Source organism: Crocodylus siamensis, chromosome 4 (genome assembly GCF_052110815.1).
Source record: "Crocodylus siamensis isolate JL-2025a chromosome 4, ASM5211081v1, whole genome shotgun sequence".
Classification (NCBI taxonomy): domain Eukaryota; kingdom Metazoa; phylum Chordata; order Crocodylia; family Crocodylidae; genus Crocodylus; species Crocodylus siamensis.
The window spans coordinates 107,736,599-107,763,875 of NC_143398.1; the positions used below are offsets into that span (position 1 = coordinate 107,736,599).

General features: G+C 43.4%; 1 protein-coding gene across 1 annotated transcript in view; it reads left to right on the forward strand.

The window, feature by feature from the left end:
- The window catches only part of DGKI (diacylglycerol kinase iota), a 326,628-nt gene extending 306,486 nt beyond the window's left edge, over positions 1 to 20,142 (forward strand). The window contains 3 exon segments of the mRNA XM_090043316.1: positions 2,542 to 2,641; positions 7,363 to 7,381; positions 7,384 to 20,142. Coding sequence (XP_089899442.1) covers positions 2,542 to 2,641; positions 7,363 to 7,381; positions 7,384 to 7,478 — 214 coding nt within the window. The 3' untranslated portion in view covers positions 7,479 to 20,142.
- The last annotated feature ends 7,135 nt before the right edge of the window (positions 20,143 to 27,277 follow it).

Genomic DNA, 27,277 nt, shown 5'->3' on the forward strand with positions numbered 1-27,277 from the left:
GACATTACCAGCTATCTGTTGATTCTGCCTTTGTCACAGCATAGACTGTAGCCAGCATGTGGTCTGCTAGCTAATATACAGATACCTCTCAGAAAGGCAGAGGGGAGGGGGAATTCCTGCTTAGCAGGGAGTGCTGAGGAGTGGGGGAGCAGCCTGCAAGTCTCTGCTGAAGCTGCAGCCAGGAAGCAGGGGGGTGGAGCCAGCTTTGCTGAGAGAGCATGCTTATGCTGAGAGACCTTTGCTGAGCAGAGAGCCCCACCCAGCCAAGAGAGGATGCTGGGGGTGTCTGGTCTAACTTAAACCAGAAAGGGGTCTGAGGCAGACATTGAACAAACTGGTTTGACCCAAATCAGTTGAGTCTGATACTACATTCAACACAGTTTACCTCAGTTGGTTTCGGCCATTTTTAAACTGGTTTATGTGCACTAAACATCTGTTCTGTTACAAGCTTAAATCAGTTTCTGATCATGTAAACTGGTTTATGTGTAATGTCTGTCCCTAGCCTAGGAGATCATTGAGCCATAAATTCTAAGGCCAAGAGTGAACTTCTTGCTGTTAAAACTTGGTCATCAGTGCCGTCCAGATTCATCCAAGGGCTGCTACTTTGGCTGCCCCAGATGATTGCAGCTGGCAGAATATGACACAAATTAGAGAAGACTCTCTCTAGAACAGGGTAAAGCCAACTCAGTTTATAGCTGTTGTACAACCCTTTTGTGCCAGCTATACTAAACTGCCACAAAGAGGGTTTGGGTACACATATTTCTTCCTGAGAAGTATCCCAATTAAAAGGGGCCCCTCTACCAGGCAAAGACCAATGCTACTAACTCTTTCCCCATTTCCAAAGGATCTACATATGTTGCAGGGAGCATCTTCAGAAGGGCTAGAGAAAGGCAGGGGTTAGAAGGGTTGATGCACCTTTCATGGTTCTTTCATGAAATGGCTCAACAATTCCATTACAAGAAAAACACAAGTTCAGCGATTTCTCAGGACTTCCCTGTGACAAGGTTTGAATCATCTACCAGCTGCTCCTGAAAAAGCTGTACACGTAGTTTTCCCCATGTCATTGCCCAGGCCACATGACCAGCAAAGGCATGATTTTGTCCTGTGCTCCTCATTTGGAAATTAGTTGGTATCCAAAGCTGAATCAGAGCCAGAGGAGATTTTGTCACCCTGATGCCCATTAATATTTCAGCTTGCCCTTCCACCTATGCCAAGCCTGAAGTTCCTTTGCATGCCTGCAAAGCCAGTGCTGTGCTACTGCAGCTTAGCTCTTGCTGTCTGTGTTTATAAGAGATGCATAATGGCATCCCCAGTTTGATGCTGATGTTAAGGCAGAGGTGTAGCTGGCAAGTATTCTGCTCTGGGTGGTAATGTGAATCTCACACCCCCAGACTCCCATCCCACATCTCGCACCTTTCTGGCTCTGGTTCTGACAGCAGGGAGGGCAAGAGCAGTGGTGGCAATGCAGGAGCAGTGGCCAGGGGAAATGTCACCCCTGGGTTTTTTCTACTGATGTTAAAAATGCACCAGTTCTCACCAGTGAAAAAGGGGGTGTCATCTCTCCCAGCAGCAGCAGCAAACCACCAGCTGCTGTTCCTCCACCGCACACCTCCCAGCTGCCAGAGCCAGAGCTTCTGCAGGGACAGTGTAGGGTATAGGGAGATGGGGTACCAGGAGGGTGAAGTTCCTGCCCCGCCCCCAGCTTCATTCTAGTGGCCTCAGCTTTAGGCAGTGCACAAGACTATCCTCTGTTCACCCACCCATCATTATATTACTGCATAAAGGGCTCCCTTCACCTATCCAAAGCACTTCTCTTCCTAGGCAGATCCCAATAAAAGTGCTTCATCCTCAGGGGTATAGTGAAACTTCCTCAGCATCCTGTGAGGCCCTGTTTTAGCATACCAGGTAGCCATAACAAAATCAGGACTCTCCAGTAAAAACTTACATGAGTAAAGCTTTAAACCTGAACCCAGATCTCCAGCAGCAGAGACCTAGAATACTTCATCCCTGCTATAGGTCAGATAGAGTAGGGCTGGAGCCAGAGTTTTTGGGTAACAGTACAGTGAAAGAGCTGTTTTGGGTTTGCAGGATTTTTCTGACCTTACATGTGTCCATCGCCCATCCTGCTTCCAAAAGACAAAATAGCATATTGTTTAGTTTCGGTAGAAACAATAGGAAAAAAAGCCCTCACTATATACTGTGCAGTAAAACTAAAAAAGGCAGATATCTTGCTTTTGCAGTAAGCAGTAGAGCTGGAGGAGGCTGGATGAGAATGTGACATTCAGCCTTTGTTAAGACCACAGAAGGTAGCGACTCTTTTTCTCTTCCGTACCATCCAGAAGACCTCAGTTCCCCATTTATTCATCATGTGAGAACTGGCTGAGCCAGAAGGCATGCACACTGACTGAGAGCATGTGCACATGTCAGCAACAAAGATAAAAGAAGAGAATCCCACAAAAAAAGTGTTGTCCTCCTACCGTGTTTCTTAAATTATAATTGGTGAAAGGTTCCTTACTGCTGCTTTCCTCTGCTTTGGTGTAGGGGTGAGACAGCATTGCACAAAGCGGCCTGCCAGCGCCATCGTGCCATCTGCCAACTCTTGGTGGATGCGGGAGCGTCTCTGAGAAAGACAGATTCCAAGGTAATGCAATCAAGTGAACCAATTATAAAGCACTTCAGACAAGCGAGACCAATCAGCATCCGTCCCTGCTGCGTGTATGATTGAGGCTCTCTGTGTGTGCTGGGAGCATTTCTTTTTAGAAAAAGGCATTTTATTTAGAAAAATGTATTGATATAAATAACTGCAAGAGCCTCCAGTTAAATCCCCAACCTGGGTCATCTTCACCATAGTGATAGCCTAGCCTGAAGCTATTCAGCAGCTGAATATCAGTGAGGCATCTCCATGGCAAAACAGCATCAACAATCTTTGTTGTTGAAAGAAAGACCTGGATGTAGAGACCACCTGTTGGGATTCTTGATTTCTGATTTGATGGTGACTATATGAAGTTTGGTGGTTGTGGCTGACTTGTTTTGTGGGGTAGCAAAACTTTTCTTTGTCCCTGCTTTCCCCTGCTTATTAATGCAAAGCTGACCTCAGCCTCCCCAAGTGCCCACTTAGTGTAAATTAAAAATTGGATGAAGCTAACAGAACAATCTGAGCTTGAGGAAAACTTTCCAGCAAAAATTAGATACTAAGAATATTTAATAGGTAGAGCAGACTGACTGACGGAAGATCTTCAGGTTTCTAAAAACAGGCATAAACAGGAACATGGAAAGAGAGTTGGTTAGGAAGATGCCACTGTCACATTACATTGATTATCAAGTGTTTTTGCAACCTTAGTTGGCTAGCTGTAGAGGTAATGTGGACAATGATGCTATATGAGCTGCACTCTTGGAAAGAAGCTGGATAATCTATGGGCCGTGGCTGAGAAATATGATCAAAAGGCATGAAGAATCAAGCTGGAAATTGAGCTTTTGTACTCGATAGCTACACACAGTTGTTGGTTTTTTTTTTCTAAACTATTATTATTATTATTATTATGTTATGCATGTCACAGAGTGGGGCGTAGGAGCGGCTGTGATCCCACTAGCACCCCCTGCCGTGTCCAGTTAGGGCAATCCAGTACCCTCTTTTCTCGCCCACCACATCTTGTTGGTATATGGTTCTATAAGGGAGGCTGCCACTTATCGCCCTGGACACTGTCCTATGCTTGTACTATTCCCTGTTCCGTATGGGGTGACCTGGTGCACCCCCAGCCCTATAGGCTATGCGTGCCTCCTACCTCCCCTTTAGCATGCCCCAAGCCTCGCTGCTTTTCCGGACGTTACCAGGTCCTTTTCTTTTTCCGCACCCTGCCTAGCACCCCCCGGGCTCGTCACGCAACCCGCACCCCTATATCTATTAGCCATCTCGGGCTTACTGTCCGTACTCTTGCCAGTTGGGCTCAGGCAGCTTGAGCCCTACCTGGCCGCTTTGACCCTTCGGGGTCCCCACTACTGTGGAGCCCCTCTGGGACCCTTTCCAGTCCACACTCCTGCTGGGGTTTCTATCAATTCCCAATGGGGCTCAGGTGGCCTAAGCCTTACCTGGCTCCTTTGGCCCTTCAGAGTCCCACCACTGTGGAGCCCCTCTGGGACCCTTTTCAGTCAATACCCAACTGGGGCTTCTATCAATAATGTGCCCTGCCCACTCCTGGGGCCTCTCTTAGTACCCTCACCCGCTCGTGGAGCTCCTCTCTGTGCACTCTCCCCCTCCTGGGGCTTCTCTCAGTACACCCGCCCCACAGGGCTGGGGTCAATACCCCTCAACACCACGCACCACCGGCGCGAACAGCTGTGCCCACCTGGCACCACTCACTGTGCCCCACTGGGCACCAGGAACCCCCAGATTACTGGGGAGCTCCCGTGAGGCTTCCTCGCACCCCTACAGCCTCACCCAGTCTTCCGGTGTAACAGCAGCTAAACAGAACCATAAGCCAAATGGCTGAAACACAACAATAAGCCTCCTGGCTATAAAACATAAGACCTAAGCCCACCTGGCTGTCTCACAAAGGCCTCCCAGTCAGGGTCCTCTCCACCCTCACCATGCTGTAGCTGCTTGGGTGGTCAGGCTGCAACAATCAGTTCTGCTCTGCTCTGCTCTGCTCTGCTCTGCTCTGCTCTGCTCTGCTCTGCTCTGCTCTGCTGCAGAGCTCCTGCACCTCAGGCTGCCAGAAGGGAACTGCTAGCTAGGCTTCAGACTGGCTGTTTATAAAGGCCCGGCCCTGCCCCCTTCTGGTCACATGACCAGCATGGTTGCCCCAGCAACTGGCACCTGAGCTGCCCTGGAGATTGGCAGCTGCCCTTCTCCCTTCTTAGGAACAAGGCACCTGAGTGCCTCTGTGACAATGCAATGCAGAATTATCCTGTTTTCCAATGAAGGATCACATCCTTTTGGGTGGCACCACTGTTGACATCAGGAGGCAGACTATAACTTTCAGGAAAAACTAGATTTCATAGACGTTAGGGCTGGAAGGGACCTCAGAAGATCATTGAGTCCAGCCCCCTGCCTGAAGGGCAGGAAGTCAGCTGGGGTCATAGGATCCCAGCAAGATAAGCATCCAATTTACTCTTGAAAGTGTTCAATGTAGGTGCTTGAACCACCTCCGATGGCAGGCTGTTCCAGACCTTGGGGGCTCGGACAGTAAAGAAATTCTTCCTGATGTCCAGCCTGAAACGGTCTTGCAGGAGTTTATGACCGTTCGACCTCGTTATCCCTTGAGGCGCTCTGGTGAACAAGCATTCCCCCAGAAACTGGTGGTCACCCCTGATAAACTTATAGGTGACCATCAGATCACCCTTGAGCCTGCGCTTTTCCAGGCTAAAGAGCCCCATGGCTCTCAGCCTGTCATCTTAAGGTCTGTTTTCCTGATCTCTGATCATGTGCGTGGCTCTTCCCTGGACTCTCTCAAGCTTCTCCACATCCTTTTTGAATTGTGGAGCTCAAAACTAGATGCGGTACTCCAGCTGCGGTTTCACCAAGGCCGAGTACAAGGGGGAGAAGGACGTCCTGGGATTTGCTTGAGAAGCATCTATGGATGCGAGGCAGTGTTTTGGTTGCTTTACTAGCGTCAGCATTGCATTGCAGGCTTATGTTCATCTTGTGGTCAATGATGACCCCCAAGCCTCTTTCTTCTGTAGTGCTAGCTGGTGTAGCACTGCTAAGCCTATAAGGATGCTGCAGGTTTTTCCTCCCAAGGTGGAGAACCTTGCATTTTTCAGTGTTAAATGCCATTGGGTTCTCGTCTGCCCATCTGCTGAGCCTGTCTAGGTCAGCCTGGATAGCCCTCCTGTCTTCAGGTGTGGATGCTTTGCCCCCAAGTTTGGTGTCATCGGTGAACTTGGCCAGTCTGCTTCTGACTTCAATGTCCACATCATTAATGAAGATGTTAAACAATATGGGTCCAAGGACACAGCCTTGGGGGACCCCACTGACAACCATGGACCTGAAGCATGTGGCCTCAGCCAATTCCCTGGTGAACTCCTGGTCAAGCTCTTGACTTTGGGTGGGAGGTCTGTAGTACACTCCAACTGTTGTGTCCCCTGTGCTGTGTTCCCCATTGATTTTAACCCAGAGGGTCTCCAGTTGCCCACCCTGGTCACCAACATTAGCTTGCAGGGACGCATTGCTTTCCTTAACATAGAGAGCTACACCCCCACCCTTTTTATCCACTTGATCTCTCCTGTACAGTGGTCTAGTCATGGGTAGAGTCCCACCAGGTCTCCGTTATCCCTATGACATCATAATTATTTGCTTATTCCCCAAGCTCCTGGCATTTGCATACAGGCAGGCAAGTGTCCCCTTGGGGGCTCTTGTCTTGCCCACAGATTGTACCAGGACTGGGGCAGGGGTGGGCTCCCTTAAGTGCCTTGGCCTGCTGGCTTTGCAAGGGTTGCTCAGTGGGCCAGCAGTGGCAGTAGTCCCCCCGTCCCCCGGTGGGCTTAGTCTAAAGCCCAGTGGAGCAGGTCAGCCAGTCTGGCTGAGAAGAGCCTCCTCCCCAGGGGAGAGAGGTGGAGGCCATCTCTTCCCAGCAGCTCGCTGCCTCTCTTGCCAAAGAGCGGGCTGTGGTCATGGAAGCCAAAGCCTTTCTGATGACACCAGCGCTGCAGTCTTTGGTTCACTAGACTGCAAACAAGGGGTTGAATGCAAACAAGGGGTTACTGACACATATCTGATCTTTATCACTCAAGAGATACAAGAAATACCCATGTTTATTTGTGTAGTATTAAAGCATTTTCAGTGGCTCAGGATCCAAATTCTTGATTCCTGTTATAGCACTCTTAAAATAAGTTAAATTCTGTGTATTAAATTCCTTGGCAGCAGTAAGATGCGTGAAAGTTTGATTAACAGCTGCGGCAGCCCAACAGGTCTCTGTCTCTCCCTTCACATCCTTTGTAGAAGTGGTCTTTGAGGGTCTCACTTCATGTCTCAGCTACAGTATGGTACAGTGTTCCCCAGTAGAGACTTCAGTGAGTGGATGGGAATTGTGTTAAATCTGTTTTAGTGTGTGGATACCATTTGTCAAGCAGTGAATGGCATTTCTTTATAAAGCTGAAATATTTATTTATAACTGTGATGGTTCCACAGAAGATAGGCAGGAAGGTATTAACTGTAGTTGGCCAGTTCTGTGAACCAAATGCATGAAATAGAGCGAGTTGGTTCTCATGGAGAATCTCAGCCTGACTCCGGCTGAGTTGGTTCTTGACTTGTCTGCTTTTGTGATTATCTTTTTGTACTTCCAGTGGTACTTGCTTTGGGTCACAAATTTATCTTGTCTTCTAAAAACATGTTTACTGTTTTCTCTCTCTGTCCCTTCAACGTAGGGTAAGACGCCTCGAGACAGGCTCAGCAAGCTGGGGACCCAGATTTGGCTGCCTACCTGGAGAGTCGTCAGAACTACCAGATGGTTTCCCATGAGGACCTGGAGACAGCTGTCTGATGCCTGTGAACAGGAAGGAGACAAACCAAGGAAATAACAAGGCCGCACCTTAGGCGCTCGGGCATCATATGAGGAAAGAAGCTGATGGGATCACCGTGTCTCACTCTCATGCAAAATGTCTGAGGACATGCCACCAGTTTCTAAGGGCTACTGAGTCTTGCCATGGAATTGTTATGTTCCCGTATGATAGCCCATGAAGGATGAGGCAAGACACTCAAAGGTCTGTGGAATCCATAGGCCACGGAAATTTACCTTTACTGCTTCCAGCAAGTAGCATGAACTTCTCCCTTGTTCATCTGTACACTTTATTTTAAAAAAAGGAAGAAAAAAAAAGGGAGGAAAAACTAACTTGGACCTGAAAATACTCAGCCAACCCCCTCTTCCATCCCTCCAGTACCTTACGTTCCTTTCACCCTACCTCTTCATTTTTCGTCAGTTAAATAGTATCTCTTATCTCTGTATAAATTCTTCCTAAACGGTCAGGTTAATAGCAAAGAGTTTGAGGAGCTCTGGATGCCTGTAGGCTGGGGGAGGGGAAATGACCGTCAAACCTGCTGAGTGCTTTCCGTACTGTCCCCTCAGAAATTGCAGTCTGAACACTTAATTGCTAGGGCATTTCCTCTCTTTTGGAAAGACCTCTCTCTACTGCCTTGTTCTGTGGGGTGCTGGGGTCAGGCAGATTTACTGCACTGGCAAAAGCTCACTTCCTCATTTAAGGTGTTTTCTTGTAATTCCAGGTGAGTGGAAGGGGGTTGCTTGTACGACAAACTGTGTTCCCTTGGGACAGACCAGTAAGAGGTCCTATATTGCCATTTTGAAGTTAATGAACGATTGATTTTGCCCCAGTCAGAAGCCTGCCTACGACTAGCCATTTTTGGCTTCTATCCAGATGAGCTTTAAAGTCGGGAGAGTGCCAGGTGGTATGATGGAGTAAAGGTTGATTGACTTACTAGTCATTCCCCTTTGATTTACTGCCAGTCATGGAAACCAAATCTGAAGCATTCAGGTACCCAATCAAGGGTTGCTGATGTTAACAAGAAGATGGACACCACATTAGACATTTTACAAATAACACAACACTATGAGAAAAACATCTGTCTGGAAGTGAAGACTAGTAAATGCTTAGAAGGACTTGGAAAAAAAGCTTTAAAATAATACAGAAAAGAAAAGAGAAGAGAAGAGGAAGAGAGCTTATTCTGTTCAAAATAAGACAATTGGCAATCATAAGCCTCTCACTGCTCACTGTAGGGTTAGAAACAGACACTGCTTAGCTGCTCTGAGGCCATTCTTGGTATTCTTACTTTGCCACTTTCTTTCCTGCCCGAGAGACCAGCACCACTGAAAAGGAGACCCTCCTCTACCCGCTGACACCTTTATACACAAGATGTTTGCATTAAGTTTTTCATCACCAATGCAGTGTTGGTATCAGAACCATTAGGGCTTCCACTTCCACTTAAACAGATTGTCTCTCATGAGAAGTGTCAAGGCCCAATGCTGTCATAATTTCAGCACTGTTATTTTTGGAAAATTGTTTCTGTGTCTCTTCATATGCTGTAGGGGCCTGATGGTTGGTGCTAAGCAGGATTTATGTGCAGTTCAGAACCCAGGAAAACAACTTGGGTCCTTTTTCAAATAAGTTGTTCTTCCTTTAGTAGCAATTGTGGAGATGAAGTTGATGCAATTTCCCTAACTCTTCCTTTCCATCCTTTTATTTATTTATTTTTAAACACAAGTGATTCTTATGGCAGAGGAGGGGGAATTAAAGAATAAGCTCTTTCATTGTTCTGGTTTTCAAATCTTTATTCAATGCTTGCAAGGTATTTTTCAGCATTTCTTCCTCTGAAAGAAAACTATTGATACCATATAAGTAATCTACAGACCAATGGTAACATGAAATGCATTTTGTTTTATTTTCTCTTCATTTTATCTTTTAATTTAAAAATATGTGGTTAAGGCCAAATTGTTCCCTTGGTAATTGGGCACAAGTTTCCAGGGAGGGCTGGTGTGTGCCTTCCAGAACAGAGTTTAGCATTGAAAGCAGAAAGAAGAATAAAGTATATGTGTAGTGTTGGCATTGCTTCCCAGCCTTGGGGAAAGGAGACACTAATGCTTCATACAGTCACATTCAGAAAGTGCTAGTATCAGTTATATCTTTTTTTGTGTTCAGTAGGCAACAAAGTGATGAAGTTGGATGTATATCCTCGGGGAGCTTCTGTCCTGTGCCTAGATGCAGCTAGTCGGGAGCAGTCAGTAAGTGAGTCAGTAAGCTGCCTGAATCTCGAGCCCTGACATCAATTGGAGCAACCTAAGGCCAGCTCTAATTTATGACAGGTGTCTGCAGTCTATAGGGAACCATGTGCCATCTGTGAATTGCCCTAGCAGAGTGGAGCTTCATTCCTCTCTGTCCCTGTCTTTCCTTTCCTCCCATCATATTCCTTTTATACCTGAGGAACCGGCTGGCATAGCAGCAGGCTTTGCCAGGTTTACCTCAGCTACGAATTTCCCTCTGCTGGGGGTATTCTTGCCTTGGCAGGAGTGGGTAGAATACATCGTCTTTGCGCCATTCATGCAGCTTAAAGGAATTGCATCACCAATGAGAATACAGCCTTCCCTTTTCCTCCTGCAGCTGGAAAATGATGCTGTAACTAGAATAAGACTATTGTGCCTCTGGAAAGTTTTTCACAATAAGTGCTCAGTCGGAGGCAGTTACAGTATGATGAAAACAAAACCCCAGACTGGAGATGGAACAGAAATTGGCTGAACATAGTGCCTCTTAATATTCAAGGTGTCCTGAAGCGCTTTACAAGCACTGTGTTAGATACTGGCAATGTATTAACTGTGCACATTATTCTGGCAAGGCTGAGGCACAGCCTGCAATAGGAGAACTTGGCTTAGTGAAAGAATGAGCATTGGATGTGGACATAAGGGATTATTCCTTACTCCTTTCAAAGTGCCATGGGTTTCCTGAGGCTAGGTAGCTATCAGGAGCAGGAAGGCTGGACATAAGTTTACTACATCCTTTGTATAGAACATCTAAGTACCTGGTGCCTGTTTTAGCATGGCATTGTAGTGACTACATTGGGCAGTGTCCAGATTCTAGTGTGGGGCTGGGACCTCACTTAAATTTAATTCAATTTAAACCACTTGAATTTATTAAAATATCTGTACTGCAAGTGTGTGTGTGTGTGTGTGTGTGTGTTTAACAAAGCTGTTAGGTTTGAATGATGAAGCACTTAGGAACACTCAGTCACTGGAGTTGCTGGACTGCTAGAATATTGTTAGCCCTTCAAATTTGTCTTCACAGGACATCTCTCTAAGTAAACTCTAGCAGGTCCTGGATTGCCCCATTGTGATACCTGGACTGTCCAATTTTAAAGTTAATCTGAGGGAAGGAAATATTTGTAATGTTAATATATTATTAAACTTCATTTTGTTATTTAACAACATTAGCAACACCTGTTATTTCATATGTCATTGTTAAATTTATTTATATTTGTGCACACTGTTTGATAAAGCGTGACAAGGCTGTATATTCCTAGATAATTATAGCACACCTGAGGCAGCATGATGAGACATGAAGCCAAATGATTGACCATGTCATGTATTAGGCCATGACAGGGAGAAGATTTCAAGGCAATTATTGGAGTGGGTTATGAAATGAAAATTAAATGACCCCTTGAGCCTCTCCATTACTAGGCATATTAGCTGTGAGTATGGCATCACTGATACCCAGTCAAAATAGCACTACAAGCCCCTCGTAACAACTTTGTGAAGGCTAGTCTTTGTTTTAGGCCATGCTACAGTTTGAGATCTGTCTACCTACATTGGCACCCATCACCCTACTATCTTCAGTGTGAAAAGTACAGCAATTGGGAATCATTCAGTATTCATGGGAAGCCTTATAACTTGGGTTTTAAACTGTTTGTGTGGTGTCCTGTATTACACAGGGGATGTCTCTAGAGCAATACATACCTAAAGAAAATAGAACAAAATCTTTTGTTGCCATTGATCTTCAGTTGTGTTTATGTGACTGGTGCTGTGCTGGATGAACAAGTGGGCACACAGTTTTGTGGCAGTGTGTTTATATAGCCCTGGCAGGCTTGTTCTGCGTTTTCTAACTGCCCCTTTTGCTTTCTTCTCTCTCCACCTTTGTTATGACAGCGATGTGCATTGTAATGAGCATCATTAACAAAATGGGTATCACCTATATGGTGTGTTGCCAGCTGCTGTTTTCCTTCCAGCCAGCCCCAGATGCTTCATTTGAGGTGCACTTGTGTGTTGATTTGTTCATTGCATCCAATTCACATTGAGAAGATCTGGCTCCAGGGAAAGAGTATTAAATGGACAAGGTAAATTGGTAGCCTTAAGCTCCTGGGGGCTTTGCACATGTAATGACACTCAACAGATGTGTAGGCAGGCTGGATATTTGGATGCCTTGAACATGCTCTGAGGAATTCTATCTAGCTGTCCTGTTCATACATCTATATACCGCACTGATAAAATAGTTCCTTGTGCTGATTTATAATTTTTGCTTTCCCCATTTTGTGTCTTCTTCCCCATCACCCACATTTCAGAATAAAGTAAGATAATGAATAATTTATAAATAGGGTGTTTAAGATTTTGCTTACTACTGTAAGAGTTCCCCTAGCACTCAGAAAAAAACAACCCATTTCTTTCTCCATTGTGCTTGACCTTTTCTGTTAGTCAAGCGATGTGTTTACCCTCTTTTTCTCGTGGAACACAAGCCAAAATGGCAATAGGTTGTTTACTGCCTTCCTTGCTTGTCAAAAGCATCATCCATGAGTGTCTTTGACACTGCAGCAGTTCTGGGAACAGCTTGTTAGTAAACTTGTGCCTTGCTGGCTGCCGCCAAAGCAGCAGAGCAAACAGTTTTACAGGGTTCCAAATGCTACGTGTCTTTATGTTTTGATTTCAGAGCAACAAATTAGGCAATTATTTCTTCAGTAAATGTTTAAAATCTGGAGGTGCTCCTCACCAGCCTATGCTGATATGAATGGAGGGCCACTCGTGCTGAAAGTTATATGCTAGTTTCAATTAAAACAATTTTTAAATGGAAAAGATTTGTGAGATTCTGGGATTTATCTCTGGGAGTGCCACATAGAACACACAGCTGGGTGGGGAGAAGGGCCTCAAAGGTAACTTTAAGCTATTTTTGTGCCCTCCCATTGTTCCTGGGGCATTTTATAACAGCTAGATTGTTTGGTAAGCATAAATTGATACCAGAGGCATAAGAAGGTTCTGCGCCCCAGGAAACAGCACCGGCAGTGGCCAGGCAAGCAGTTGTGACAGTCCCATTATTGCACCCCTTTAAATTGGCACCTGAGACTCATGCCCTGGTTGCCCATCCGTCGCTCTGCTCTGGTATCAGTTGATACTGGAGCCACTACTGTAGACATAACCAGGCCAGCATGGCTACCTGTAACAATCTAACCACAGAAGTCCTTGAGCTCAGCATGCTCTGCAAAATCCACCTGACAGGCAGGTCTGATATTTGGGCAGGTAGCCCATGTTGCACTCCATTTACAAGCTAGCTTGTGTTGGGCTATACTACCGCAGTCACATGAGAAGAACAGCAGCATAGGGCATGTTTCCACACTATGGTTGCTGTGCCCAGTAGCAGCACCTTCAAGTGCACCACACTACTCCCTGCAGAGCTGCCACATAACCAGATACATTACAACCACATCTGTATGATGCTTTGGGTAGCTAATTAGCACTGCTGAATGACAGTGCTATGAAGCCTGCCTCCGTGCTAATTAGCCTACTTGCAGTGCATGTGGGTGCAGCTACACTGCTGTTGGTTTACAAGTCTGCCAGTGCAGGACCGTGTTATATATGTGAAGGCACCGATGCCTGGCAAGCTTAGTTTACCATTTATACAACATGGCTTATGTAACAGGTTGCCCCTAGTCTTCTCCCAGTACCTTGTCATTGTGGGAATCTTTCTAGGTGCTTGAGCTAAAAGGACTCCCTTCTCTTCTTTGGACTGCTCTCTATACCAGGTGCTTGCGATAGGACCTGCTAAGAACAGTCATCTGCCCTGTGCAGCGCGGGCAACAGACCAATTCTCTTCCTGATGGATAAGGGATTCAATGAACCCTATATAGGATGGAAGAAAGAAGAATGATCCCTCAATACTGATTATGCCACAAAAGTCCACTGCCTTTGATTTCCGTGATCCAGCACTTTTTTGATTAGGCAGGCTCAGTGCTGAATAGCCTTACTGTACTAAGTGATCAGGTTGCATCTTGTTCCCCGCCTTTTTTTTTTAAAATAAGGTGACATGTTCCTGCCTTCAATGCCGTTTCTTATTTTCTAACTGAACATAAAGAAGTTTCTTTCTGCTAAAGGGCATGTATGTCCAATTACTGAGTGTGAGATAAGGAGCTAGTTTAGAAGGTGCCCATTCAGATACACATTTGGAGGTAATCTTTTTTAACAAAAGTGTTCTTAGTTTGAATGTATGCACATCAATAAATCATCAAAGTTTCAACACTTAGCACTTTATTGAATAATGTTCAGGCATCTCCCAAATGCAGAAGAGTTTGAAGATCTGAAGGCTAGGGATTCTTTAATAAAAACAGATGTAGTGAAGACAAAATAACTGAAAACTAGAAAGTACCATACCAAAGTATTTTTATAGCATTCAGTCTCAATTTTTTTTATTAACATGCTTTAAAAATGGAAACTGAACTGGGAGCTCTGTAACAATTCTGAAAGTACAGGTTACCAGGTTTCAAGATCTACAGCTTTCGTATGTACAGTATGTAGAAATTACAAGTTAAAAAACACAAGATACTAGCACCTTTCCTATTAGTAATATGGCACAAAGTATGTAATTATGTAGATTCCTTGACTGTTACATTGAGAATACATTATTCACCAATTAATCCCAATCCATGAAGCTACTTGGGGATATTGTTCAGTGCATGTGCAACCAAATTCCAGTATTCTCCTATGACAAGTCTACAGCAGTTATTTCATTGTTAATACATGAAAATGTGTAACAAGTAATTCCTTACCATATGTGTTACTTTAATGAGCAAAATGGCCTCCTGGTTTCCCCAGCCTTAATAACCTTAATGATTTTTTTTTTTTTCTAGAGCCTTCAACTGGGAAGTGCTGTTGGGCAGAGTTAATGCAGTTCTTATTCCTGTCTAATGTATAGGAAATAGGTGAGTTACGGGGAATGAGAAAAACAGGATGCTTTTGCAATGAGCTCTTACCTAACTAATTAGACACTAATTGACAGTTTCATTTTTCTAGATTTTTTTTCCTCATGGAGCTCTGGGATATTAGGTAGTGTGGAAGGATAAAAGGCTAGAAGAGCAGAGAAAAAGCTAACATGCAGAATATATAAGGATACTCTACAGATGGATTCAAGTCTGGGGCACAGAAAACCGTTTTTTTCCCTTGAGGAAGGCAGTTTTAAAATAACAATCAGCTATTGAATATCACTTTAATGAATAGATTCATATACCATGACTATATTTGTTCACTTTTTATAAAATGCTCAGTGCTTGTTTTCTTTATAAATGAAGCCTAAATTTTAGACTCCTTGTGCAAACCTGTAGCTGTCTATGCCCCTCCAGTCCAATCTGCATGAGATCCTCTGCTTTAAATGCGTGAGAGCCTTGGAGGTAATAAAGACAGGCTGATGATGGGGCAATGGTGAATGCTGGCAATTCCTCTCACACCCACTAACAAGGATTTTCTCCAAATGAAAAACAGTGTTGTGCCACCCTGAAACAAAGTGCTGCTTTAGTCGTAGGCCACTAAGAATATGTTTTTGTGATCAGAGTTGTATTTTTTAATAATAGGAAAGATTGATATGTGCAACTTTCATTTGTTTAGTCATGTTGTAGTCCTTCCTTTCAGCCTTCCTCATCTCATGGAAGAATTTATTAAGTGCAAAGCAGTCCGGGACTACACATCAAAACTCTCAGGCTAGCAGTAAGGACAGGCAGGGAACAGAATTTTTTTCCCATGACCTTAATTTAAAATCTTTAAGGTTGCTCCTTATATTTCCTTCCTTTGCTCACCATCCTGTCTCCATTTCCTCTCCCTCTCTCTCTTATATTAACTGCATCTGATGCCTTCTCATCCAGCCCTTCCCACATTGGCTGTTTTTCCTTCCTCTGGCTACTTTTCACTTCCTTTTTTTTCCGAAAAGACCTCTCCTGACTGTGTGTAGTCACACTCAGACATGGCCACTGTTACCCCTCTAGCCAGTATTAGAAATGGTCCAACCAGCGTGTATGTATATGACGCAACAGATTTCTGTGGTAGCAGCTCTGGGCTGGGCTAACAGTCTTATGGGGCAGCATATAGTAGAGTACAATGAATCAGAAGGGCTTTCCACTGTCTGTCCAGACTATGGTATTTGATGAAGACAAGCATAATCTCAGAGGGTGTTTTGCACTCGTAGTTTCAGATACAACATTTCCAGCATTTAACTGGGGATTTGCATGAAAACATTAACAATTAAATACTGCTTTTCCCTTGACTGACACTTTCCACTGATTCAGCCTTATTGCACTAAATGATTTTTTTATCAGACAAAATCATCACTTTGCTCTTCAAAGTGTTTGCAGGAGGCACCATCTACATCTACAAAGTTAGCAGCCAGAGAGGTTTCTGGTGAGAAGCAGTTGGTCAGGCCAAGTGTCTTCTTCTGTTGTCACTTCTTTCCTAGCTTATCGACATGAAGGCACTTCTACTATCACAGAGAAATGGACAAGATGTATGTATATGACATGACAGATTTCTGTGGCAGCAGCTCTGGGCTGGGCTAACAGTCTTTTGTCAATCTGTTTGCCACCTTAGAAGGTTTCCTGATCATTCATCTGACATTTAGCTCATTCCACATTTTGCAGGATAAAGGAGTAAGAGTCTGAGCCAGATGCTAATTATTTTCTGCAAGGTGCTGTATGCTCTCGCCTTGGATTAAAGTTTGTTTTACTTATTTTTATCAGTCTGAGTTACATCAGTACCTCACAGGACTGCAGATATATCCATGTTGTGTATGCAGGCTGTAGAGAAATGTGACATATTCTTCAGGGCCTGATGTACCAGCTATGGCTACAAATAAACCTTTAGATCTTGTCCTCCTTGTTCAGATCTTCCAAAATCCTTGCATTTTCCCTCTAGTTTGCCTAGTGACAGGGGAACATCTTCTGGCTGAGAAGGCTTGTACATAACTTGTTAATTTGTCAGCAATAGATTGTTCCTTGCAGGGACTGATGCCCAATTGGCATCTTTTGCCAAACTGAGCATGTTGCATTCCTCTACCTGCTCTTACAAATCAAAGGGCCAGGGAATAAAATATCTTCCAAAAGGAGGTTGTAGCTTGGAAATATTGGTCCCTGAAATACAGTGTTTCAGCATCTTTGTCTGTGTAGTATGGCTCAAAATGGTTAGGAAGCTGAAACTCAGCCACATAGAGGGACCCACATTTGGTATCTTGCCCTGAGTTGGAGTGTTGTCATGAGATTCTCCAGCCTACATCAATTACTGTGAACAACATTTCAGTCATTCCTGAAGCAGGTTGCTTTTGGAAGACTACATGAAAGATTGGTCATCTGAGGGACTTGGTTGTAATACTTTTCCTGACTGAACAACGGGAAATCTCCATGCAGCTTAGCAGCAGATGAGTGTTGGGGACTGGGGTCTGGCCTCCCGTGTAAAGTTTCTAGCCATCTGTGGCATTTCTTTACCCGCTTTTAATCAATGTCTAAAAATTTGTGCTGCAAACTACACAGTATTTTTTTTTGTGGAGGGTGTTTTGATGCTTTGCTGCTGCACAGCTTTGGAGCTGCTGTGAATTTGCTGCTTTGCATCAAATTTAAAATATTACATTATAACCACTTATTATTTTGTATGGGCATAATACCTATCTAAATAGTTATCAAACTGCTATTATATACCAATAAGAATACAGTAGAACTCATGGCATTTTCTGAGACTGTCCTAAATAGCTTAATGGGAGTGTGACTGAACAAGGACTTCTGGATTTGGCCATTATTTTATTAGAAAAATCATAGAATTTATATAGGAATTGATCATCATGTTAATTGTGTTTCTGTGTCTCATAGAAATTTATAGGTCTAAATATCCATCTTTTTACAACAGTTTTTCCACAGTTTTAAGGATTTACTTACAGGACACAGTAATCAGCAGGTGCATCTACACAAGACACTACACAAGCTCGATGCTGCTCTGCAGTAGTGTTGGAAAAAACCTGCAGTGACGGTACTGCACAAGTGCGCAGTAACACTGGTAACTGCACAGTCATTTAATACTTGCATAAGAAGTATGCAGTAACAACTGCACAGTCTGCCACTCATGTAGACACAGCCAACATGCCTGTATAGAGAGGCACTGTGGTCCAATGAACTGGAACTCAGAGGAGCTAGTTTTTATTCCCATCCATGTCATTACTTGCAGTTCATTGTTGGGCAAGTCATTTGGCTGCCTCTCTGTGCCTCAGTTTCTCCAGCTGTAAAAAGGAGTTAATAGTGCTTACCCACCTTAGGTAAGTGCTTTGAGATCTCTGGATGAGAAGCACTTTTTAAGTGCTATGTATTAGTCATTATTATAGGTCTTCCTTGTGCCTTGTACAGATGGGCCCATTTAGCATCCTGCTTCTTTGTTTTCCTTTTCTTTTGGTCAAATGGATGTAGAGAATAGTGATGGAAGATGACAAGTTCCTAAGCAGCAGATTTGCATTTTGATTTCAGTGTTTAAGCTCTTACGAAAACTGTGAACTCAGGTCAAGCTCCCAATGAAGTAAGGCATTCAGGGGCTCCCCTTCCCCGCACAGGCTGGATTGATACCATATGCTTGGCCCAAATTTAGGACACTAGTGTTCCTTAGTGTTAAGAGTTTATTGGACACAGACAGTTTCCCATCAGCAAAGGAGACATCATCCCTTCCAACAGCCAGGAAGTACTGTATGTTGCACCGTCCAGAGCCTATTGATACAATTTTTACGTGTCTGCATGGCTGGGTAGAGATACCTGAACTAACTCACATATTGGAAGTAGTCTAGTTATGAAGACTAATTTTACCCTGTGCCTTGAGGCTGAATTCAATTCTGCTATGCCTAGGCTGCTACTGTAACCTATACAGAGCTCCATGCATGGTTGGACTTTAATACTTAAGACAGCTTGTTTAAAAGAAGGTTGGGTATCTATGAGCTGCCCTGCAATCTGCAGTGTAGATATGCCTTTTTGTTAAGCAAGGTGCAAATACACAACACCTTTATTACATGATAAATTGACCCTTGTGCATAGTAAGGGAGTGGACATATGATGCACAGGGCCACTATATAGTGAGTCACTTGGATAAAAGGTAAGGTTACTCCTTCCACAACATGCAGTAACTTTACCACGTGGGTAAGCTAGTAGGTAAGTGTTTTGCCTGCTCTCCAAGTCCATGTCATCCCCAGGAAGCCATTTACTCAATGCAGATTGGCTCCCCTGCCACCTACTGGTCCATTTTTGTAATGGTATCTATTATGGGTAGCTACTTGGTAGAGCTGCTTGTGTGTATGTTCCTTACTATGGAATAAAGCTGGTATGGATTAAAATCCAAGATAAGGTACTTCATAGTAATTGTACCATTTATCTGCAACCTACCTGAGAGCATTTGTGGAAAAGGAAGAAAGGGATTCCTTCTCAACCACCTACTCAGATGGGGAGAGCGACTGATTCTTCTGCCTTTTCAATAGCTTCACTCTTGCTACCTAGCAAATGATCAAATGTGAGCAAGAATGAGGAAAGCAATTAAGGAAAAGTAGATTATTATCTGTCTTTGAGAGAGAGACAAGAAGACTGAGTATTGTGAGAATACATTTGGGTTTTATCAGAAGACCAGGCGATTGTCAGGTGGCAGTCACAGTGAAAGGGCTGAGATTTCCAGTAAGCAAGATAGTGGGCATTTTTTTAGCACCTTCTCTGGGAACTGTGATAAATTAAAGGGAGTAGACAAAATTTTGATCTTTGTAACTCCATAGAAATCAGTGATGTTCTCCAGACTAATGCTAGTGTGATGGAGGTCAGAATCTGGAACATTATGTTCTAATATTTTAATGTTCTGTATAAAACAATAAAACCAAGTCATAAATATCCATCTTTAGCCAACATTTCATGGGCATCCAGAGTTCCAGTATCTGTAGTTATCCTGTTATCCAAATCCACATCTATTCCAGGAGTTGAAATAACACCACAAAGGGCTCTTTTATGCTTTCTGACCCTGCTGTATAATGCCCCAAAAGTGTGTATCATGAGGCTGCCAGCTGGCAGACAGAATCCAAGGAAAGCGGCAGCCACAATGAGATGAAGCTGTACTTAATAGAGAATCAGTGTCCAGGTAATCCACAGTGGAATTTGAAGGGGGGTGGGGAATAGGGAGGGGAGGTTTTTTTGTAACAAAGTGAGAAAGTATTTTCTTCCCTAATTTTCTTGCATTTCCTATTTATACAAGGTCTCTTGATCACTGTGTTGCTAAACAGAGATTTTAAAATTGGAGTTAACTGGGGAATTGGAAAAACCTGTAAACACTGGACTAACCGGTTATTGTTACTTTTGGACACTTTTTCTGTATTGTGACTTGTGTGGAAATGTACAGAATAAAAGTGAAGAAGCTCATGTCTCAGTTGGGCCCAGTTTTTTTTCTGTTCCTCATCAGGGGAGACCATGGTGGTGTAAGAGGTTGGTGCTCAGCCTTGATATCATCTTAGCCCTTTATTAGCACATATCACAAAGCATCACAGCATTCAGCTTGACTCCCAGACCATTGGAGAGAGGTCTAAGAGGGTTGAGGAGCTTCTGAAACAATGGCATAAATGATCACTCCATATCTCGTCCGTCCTTTCAGAGAACAGTTGCTAAAATGCCTTATGGCTGTGATTCATCCCCATTTTCCAAATTTAGCTTAGTTTCCCAATGCAATCCTTTTTTGGTTTGTGACCAAAGGGGAGCAGGGGCACAATTATTTTCTTTGTTTCCAACCAAGAGTTCACATTAAAGCATTTCATGTCATAGCCACTGGGTGCATCTACGCGAGCCGCCCACTATGCAGTTGTTACTGTGCAGTCATTTCGTACTTGCATAACCAAATACTAAATGACTGTGCAGTAACTGGCATTACTACACAGTAGTGTCCCGGCACAGCTGCTTAGTGATGCTTACTGTGCAGTAGCTCATCCCTACTGCACAGTAATTCGTTCCTACTGCACAATAGCTTGTTGCTACTGTGCAGTAGTGTCGTGTCACGGTTCATGCCCGGTGATGCTACTGCACAGTAGTAATGAGCTACTGCACAGTAAGCATCTTTTGTAGATGCGGTTGCTGTTTCCTTTCCTATGCTGGGCAGCTCTCCTTCATGGTTTTGTCAGAAATCTCTATATCTGTTAAGCCACAGGCATTAAGTTTCTCTTGTTCTCCCCCATGCCTACCCACTCTGTTTCATTCTAAGCTCTATCAGATCTCACCAGTCTCTTCTCTCTTAATGGAACTGCCATTAGGAACCATGTTGAGGTGCATCCTGTTCCTTAGTTGCCCATTTTGCTAAGGGCAGGGCCTGCAGTGTAAACATCTCATGAGAGCACTGTTCTGTTCTCCACAAAGTGGGAAAGTGCAAAGTTATTTTTGCTCCCCTCACAGGGGCTGTAAATGTGACTTTCCAAATGAGGAAATCACTTCTTAGATCATTGGTTCTCAAACTTTTTAGACTCAAAGCACCCCTTGTGAGACTCAAGGCACCCCTCATTAGACTCGTTAGAACCTTGGAAAATACTGGGTCTTAGCTTTTACTAATTTTTGGTTACAGAAAAATAACATGATTTTCCTGTTGCAAAAAGCTCAAAAAGCCTACAATGGGTTAGAATGGTTCTAACACTGGTTTCTTCTTTTAAATTTGTTGAATTTATCTTTTGCATCATGTGTATACACCTAAGAATGGATAGAGATGATTGTGCCTCAGGCAGGGAGTTGGGCTAGATGACTATGGAGGTCCCTTCCAGATGTACTTCTCTATGATTCTATGACACTGGATGGTGATCTACATGAGATGCTTTACTAGAGATTAGAGATAATTACTGTGCAGTATCACTGTTTGCACGTGCAGATGCTTCCTGCACAGTAATTGGCTCTAATTGCAAGTAAATTTGCTATCTGCAAATGCAAGTAGCAAATTTACTTGCGATTACTTACTGTGCTGTAGTGTACATGTAGACACCTGACCAGGAGCACATATACTCCTGGTCAGCTGGGTAGCAGGATGTGGGAGATTGCTCCTTGCCCCTGGGAGCTGCTTGCTGCTAGGGCGGGCTCTGCCACCGGAACCCAGGTGGGGACAATGTCTCCCAGTCCAAGCAATCACGGTATCAGACTGGAAGATTCTTATCTCCCAGCACCAGCTTTGCAGTCACAGGGCCTGGCCTGGGAGATTTTTCTCTCCCAGTGGCTGCTCCACACTTATGGGGCTAGTGCTGGGAGAGAAGAATCTCTCATGGTCACAGGGCTGGTGCTGGGAGATTCTTGGGACATCTATATCCCACTTCTTGGGAAGAATCTCCCAGCACCAGCCCTGTGACTGCAGATCTCAGGCTGGGAGATAAATATTTCGCAGCCTGGGCCCTGTGACTACAGAGTGGACTGTGCAATAAGAATCTCCCAGTCTGCCCCTGTGACTATGAAGATGGTGCTGGGAGATAAGAATCCTGACCCTGTGATCGCGGAGCTGGCGCTGAGAGGTAAGCATCTCCCAGTGATGGCCCCGTGGCTGTGGAGCTCAGGCTGGGAGATTATGGAGTGGGAGCTAGGAGTTCCTTGCTGGCAGGACAGGGGAACATTGAGTGGAGCCCACCTGAGTAGCAGGCAGCTCCTAGGGCAGCAGACAGCCCTGACAGCAGGCAGCTCCAGGGAGCAATGTCCTAGCCCCCACCAGGAGACAGCTGTCTTCTGGCCCTGTGCTCTCTACCATCCCCTGGGCTACCACCCAGGGGGAACCTAGAGCTCCCCCTGGCTGCTGCTGGGGCCCAGTGGAGGACTGCAGGGAGTGGAACCAGTCTGCTGCTAGGAGCAGTAAATCTGCTCCTGTAACCCTGCACGTGTAGACACGTGCCCAAGAAAGTTTACTTTTGAGTAGTTTTGAGTAGATTATTTTCACATGTAGATGTGCCCACTGTGAGGCATCCCATGCCCCCCTTTAAAGGATCCCTAAGCACTGCAAGGTGCCATGGCACTCTAGTTGGGAATAACTATCTTAGATTCTATTTCAGTCATTCCTCTCACACACCTGAAATGCAACATGTCCAAGCTGTTTATTCAATAAAGAAAGTCTTTCCTAACATAACTGAAGCTGGGGAAATCCACCTTAAGTAGAGAAAATCAGTCCTGTCAAGGGTCATTTACTTTGTAAAAAGCAGTTTGCACTATCCCTGCAGCAGAGTGACTTTAGCATTTCCCTGTAGTTAAACTCTGGTTCCTTTTCACGCAGGATCTTTTAAACTAACTAGTGATGCTTAGCAGGGACACGGTGAAGGTTATGTCTAAAAATAGACCAATATTGGAAGTAATCCTATACCTGCAGGGTCTAGTTATGCATCTGTTTGTTCAAACCAACAGTTGATCTTGGCTAGGGACAGACATTACACATAAACCAGTTTAAATGATCAGAAACTGGTTTAAACCTGTAACAGAACAGATGTTCACTGCAAATAAACCAGTTTGAAAATGGCTGAAACTGCTTTGAGATGAACCTGGTTGAATGTAGTAGCAGACTTAACTGATTTGGCTCAAACCAGTTTATGCAATATCTGTCCCAGACCCCTTGTTGGTTTAAGATAAACCAGACACCCCCAGCATCCCAGCATTCTCTCTGGGCTGGGCAGGGCTTTCTGCTCCACAGCAGGATTGGCCCCTCCCCTCTGCTGCCTGGCTGGAGCTCTGGTAGAGACTGGAGACACAGCAGGTTTTTGACTGAGTCTATCTCTCTCTTACATACTGATATCCTTGTAAATTGTCACTTTTAAAGTACATTCTGTCTTAAAAGACAGGTGTAGTTCCTTACCTCAGTGTGTAATGGGTGTAGAACACTATCAAGTCAGAATGATAAGGATATACGACAACTTTACACTAGTATAATTACATATGGAATGAAACATCAAGCCTATAGCTAACCATAACATTTAATCTTGATTGAAAGAGCTCTATTGTTAAGGAAACTATTGCTGACAGTTCTGCAATTGGTCTCTTCAGAGCTGATTAACTGAAATATTAAATGAAGACAAGTACAAGCTGAATTTTTAGGACTTCATATGACCTGTTGTGCAGAGAATCTCATAATTCAAAACATGCTTGAAAAATAAATAGTTTCAAATTTTTCAAGTGTCTCATTTTGAAATTCTCAAAAAAAAATTCCCATTGAACTTTGGATAATCTATACTAAAAGGTAATTTTTTATTGAAACAAAATTCTTGAAATAAAATGTTTCAAGGGACCACATCTGGAATTTCTTGGATGAATATTGGTGTTTTAAAATGTTCAAGATTTTGATTATGATCCTAATTCAGGTCTGCAAAAAGAAAGTGGAGATTTGTGTGTGCCCGTGTGAATACAGTAATTAAGAACTCCATATATTGTGACAATCATGATAAAATAATAAGCATTGGTAACACTCCCTGCTCAACAAACAATCTCTTTACCTGCTTCATCTGTCTATCAGTTTAGATTGTAAACTCAATGGAGAAAGGACTATAGTGGAAAAGTGTATAGCACATTTAAAGTACCATTGTGTCTTAAATGGTAGTTATTCATATTACACCACATGAGAAATTCCATTCAGAGTCTGTATGTGACAGATCACAAATGTCATCCAGGAAGCATTTAGCACGTGGAAACAGAATCTAGGCAAGGCATGCCAAGCTGCCTAAAACCATCCTAGTTAACTGTTATTTAACAGATGCAAGTCAATGCAGAGAATCTGTTCACTGATAAATGGTCTTGTTAAGCAGGTGTGTCATCTGAGTGGCTTCTACTGGATAATGCTTACAGGAAACCAAAGATCAAAGGATACATTTCTAACCTCAAGAATGAGGAATCTCAAACTTTGCACAGTGACAATCAAAGCCTGGGCAGGTAAGAGACTAAAGGTCACATGCAAGGGACATGAAACACTTCTGCTGAAACTGAACATATAGGATCCATCCACTGACATTAAGTGGGCTCTGTGGGAACCAGGTAGAAAACCAAAAAAAAACCAAAACAAAAATCCCTAATGATTGATGTTCACACTCAGCCTGCTGTTTAATCATAGAGCCAGTAGAGATCAGTCATGGGAGAAATGGGAGTTTGTGATGACAACTCAACCCATTGTGTATTCATCACTTGGGCAGGCATATTACATGAAATTCAAACAGGCAGTAGGCTGCTGAGCAGTTCTGTCTAATCCCAGGAGAGGGAAGGATATTTATTTTTGTAAACCCTAAATGTAGAAGCTAGAAGCAATTTCTGGAGTGCTGCAAGATGGCCTTTCACAAAGTGGAGGGAATAATCAGTTCAGGTTGAGGTTTCTGGCCTGCTAAGCATAGATGGCAGTACACAGCCAAGTAGAATTTGGTTTTTGAGGGTGACAGGAGGATGAAAAAAAAGCTATCCAATGACAAAAATGAAACCAAAAATATACTTCTAAGGCAGTGCTTTGGCTCTTCCATCTGGTGTCCCCGCTTTAGTTTATTTTGAGTCAAATTGTTCACTGTGTGGCACAGACTATGGGGGTTACCCAGCATTTGATGATGTATTTGCTGATAAAAATAGGCAATGAGAGAAGAGGTGCTATATTTTTTCTCATGGGACTAGATCTAATCCTAGGATTTTTCATATACCCGTATTCTCTGGACAGATGGGCATACAATATGTAATGCGTGTACATACGTCTCTTCATATATATACATACTAGGTCAATTTCTTTGTTGGTGAAAACAGAGAATTTCAATTTGATCCACTTCATTTATATATAATTACACTCAGAAGGGTCTGCATTTCACTGAGGGATGAAATGGTCTCAGATAGTCTGTAAGGCATTTGGGGATCTTTTTGGATGAAAGACATTATACGGATGTGTAGAGATCATTATTATTCTGGACATTCACTCTCTTTCATTGCCTCACTGTTCTGCCTTATCATACTAAGTATAAGTTGGAAGGGCAGACACAATCAGTGGTGTCTGAGTGAATGAGATAGTACCAGAATAAAGACAGTGTGGCCATTGAGTAACTCTAACATGTTTTTTTCCTTGGCACAGTTACTAGAGTTCTCAGTGGCCTTTCCAGATGATAGAGGTTGCCCAGCTCAATTTAGTTCCTTCCATCACTCCCAGTTGCACTCTTGCCAGTGATGTAGCAAAGAACTGCACATTAAGATTTATTCCCACATGAAATCATGATTTAATCATAGAGTAATAGTGAGCTTCAGAGGTTTAACAAAACATATGGTGGTGACTACTGGAGTGATGGTGGTGGGAACTGTGATTCAAAATAGGTACCTGAGCTTGGTAGCCCCAGTTTTCCACCCCCTAGCTATGCTAAGGGAAAGCTTATGGTTAAACTTGTAAAGGGAAATAGCCATTATTTTGAAACAATGTAAATAGGAAGCTTTTGCCTTTGTATTGTCTGAGTGTGTGCATTTGTGTTTTGAAATTCAGTCACATTTCTGAAATGTATGCATCAGAATTTAAGCTGGTAAACTCATTTCTTCAGCTATTTAGGATGTTTTTGACATGTACTATTGTAATTTTCTGTTTGTCAGTCTTTTAGTTTTTAAAATAACCGCACTAGCCTAATAACAGTGTTTAACAATTGGTAGACAATGACTTTAGTCTTTACCAAATGTCAGTATTTAGAACGCTCTGAAAATCAGTCCTCTTTCAGGTGTTACATCTCCTCCCCAGGGTACCTAAAAATCAGAAGTCACACTTGAAAATCTTGGTTTTAGTTGGTGTTTTTAAATGATGTGGGAGAGATGTCTGAGCTATTGGCCACCACCAACTGCTTTCCTGCTACCTGTCTGTTGGGTTGATCAGACTTTTACATGTGATAGATCACTTGCTGCTTAAGGCTCAGGAGTTTAGCTGTAATTGTCTCAGGGCTGCTTTTCTGCCTTAAACAGGCACACTGAGTAACCTTAGGACTCATTGTACAGATCCCTTCCTGCTTCTCAACTTCCCTAATTGGTATGAAATATTCCACTGTTCCAACTTTTTTTTGTTTTTCTTAATTAACTGAAAGCAACAGTACAAGCAAACATGGGCAGCTGATTGCTGGCTTGGCTGCTTGAGTGGGGAACAGCTGTTTTTTCTCCTGCACTGAAGAGTGCTATTCCCTTCTTGCTCTGTCAGTCATCCAGTGTTTGAAACATTGGAAGATTGTTTCATTAAAAGGACAAACTGATGATGAAAGTCAGGTGTATTCTTTGGTGAAATCCCATTTTCTTATAGATAATACATATGCGAAGTTCCTGAATGCAATAGACCTCAGCAACAGAAAGCAGTTTTCTTGCTCACAATTTTGAAATCTGACATTTCAGAGAAAACACAAAAACCTAGGGCCAAATCCTATTGCACTTCTTAGGCATGTAAGTGATACTTGGGTATCAAATTATGCTCCTATTCCAATTTTTTTTTGAGTCCTTAAAAATGTTACCTCAAAACGTGGTTTGATCCTCTTCCCCTGCACTATTTTCTGTGACGTTAAGGGTAAGATAAAAGCGTACTAT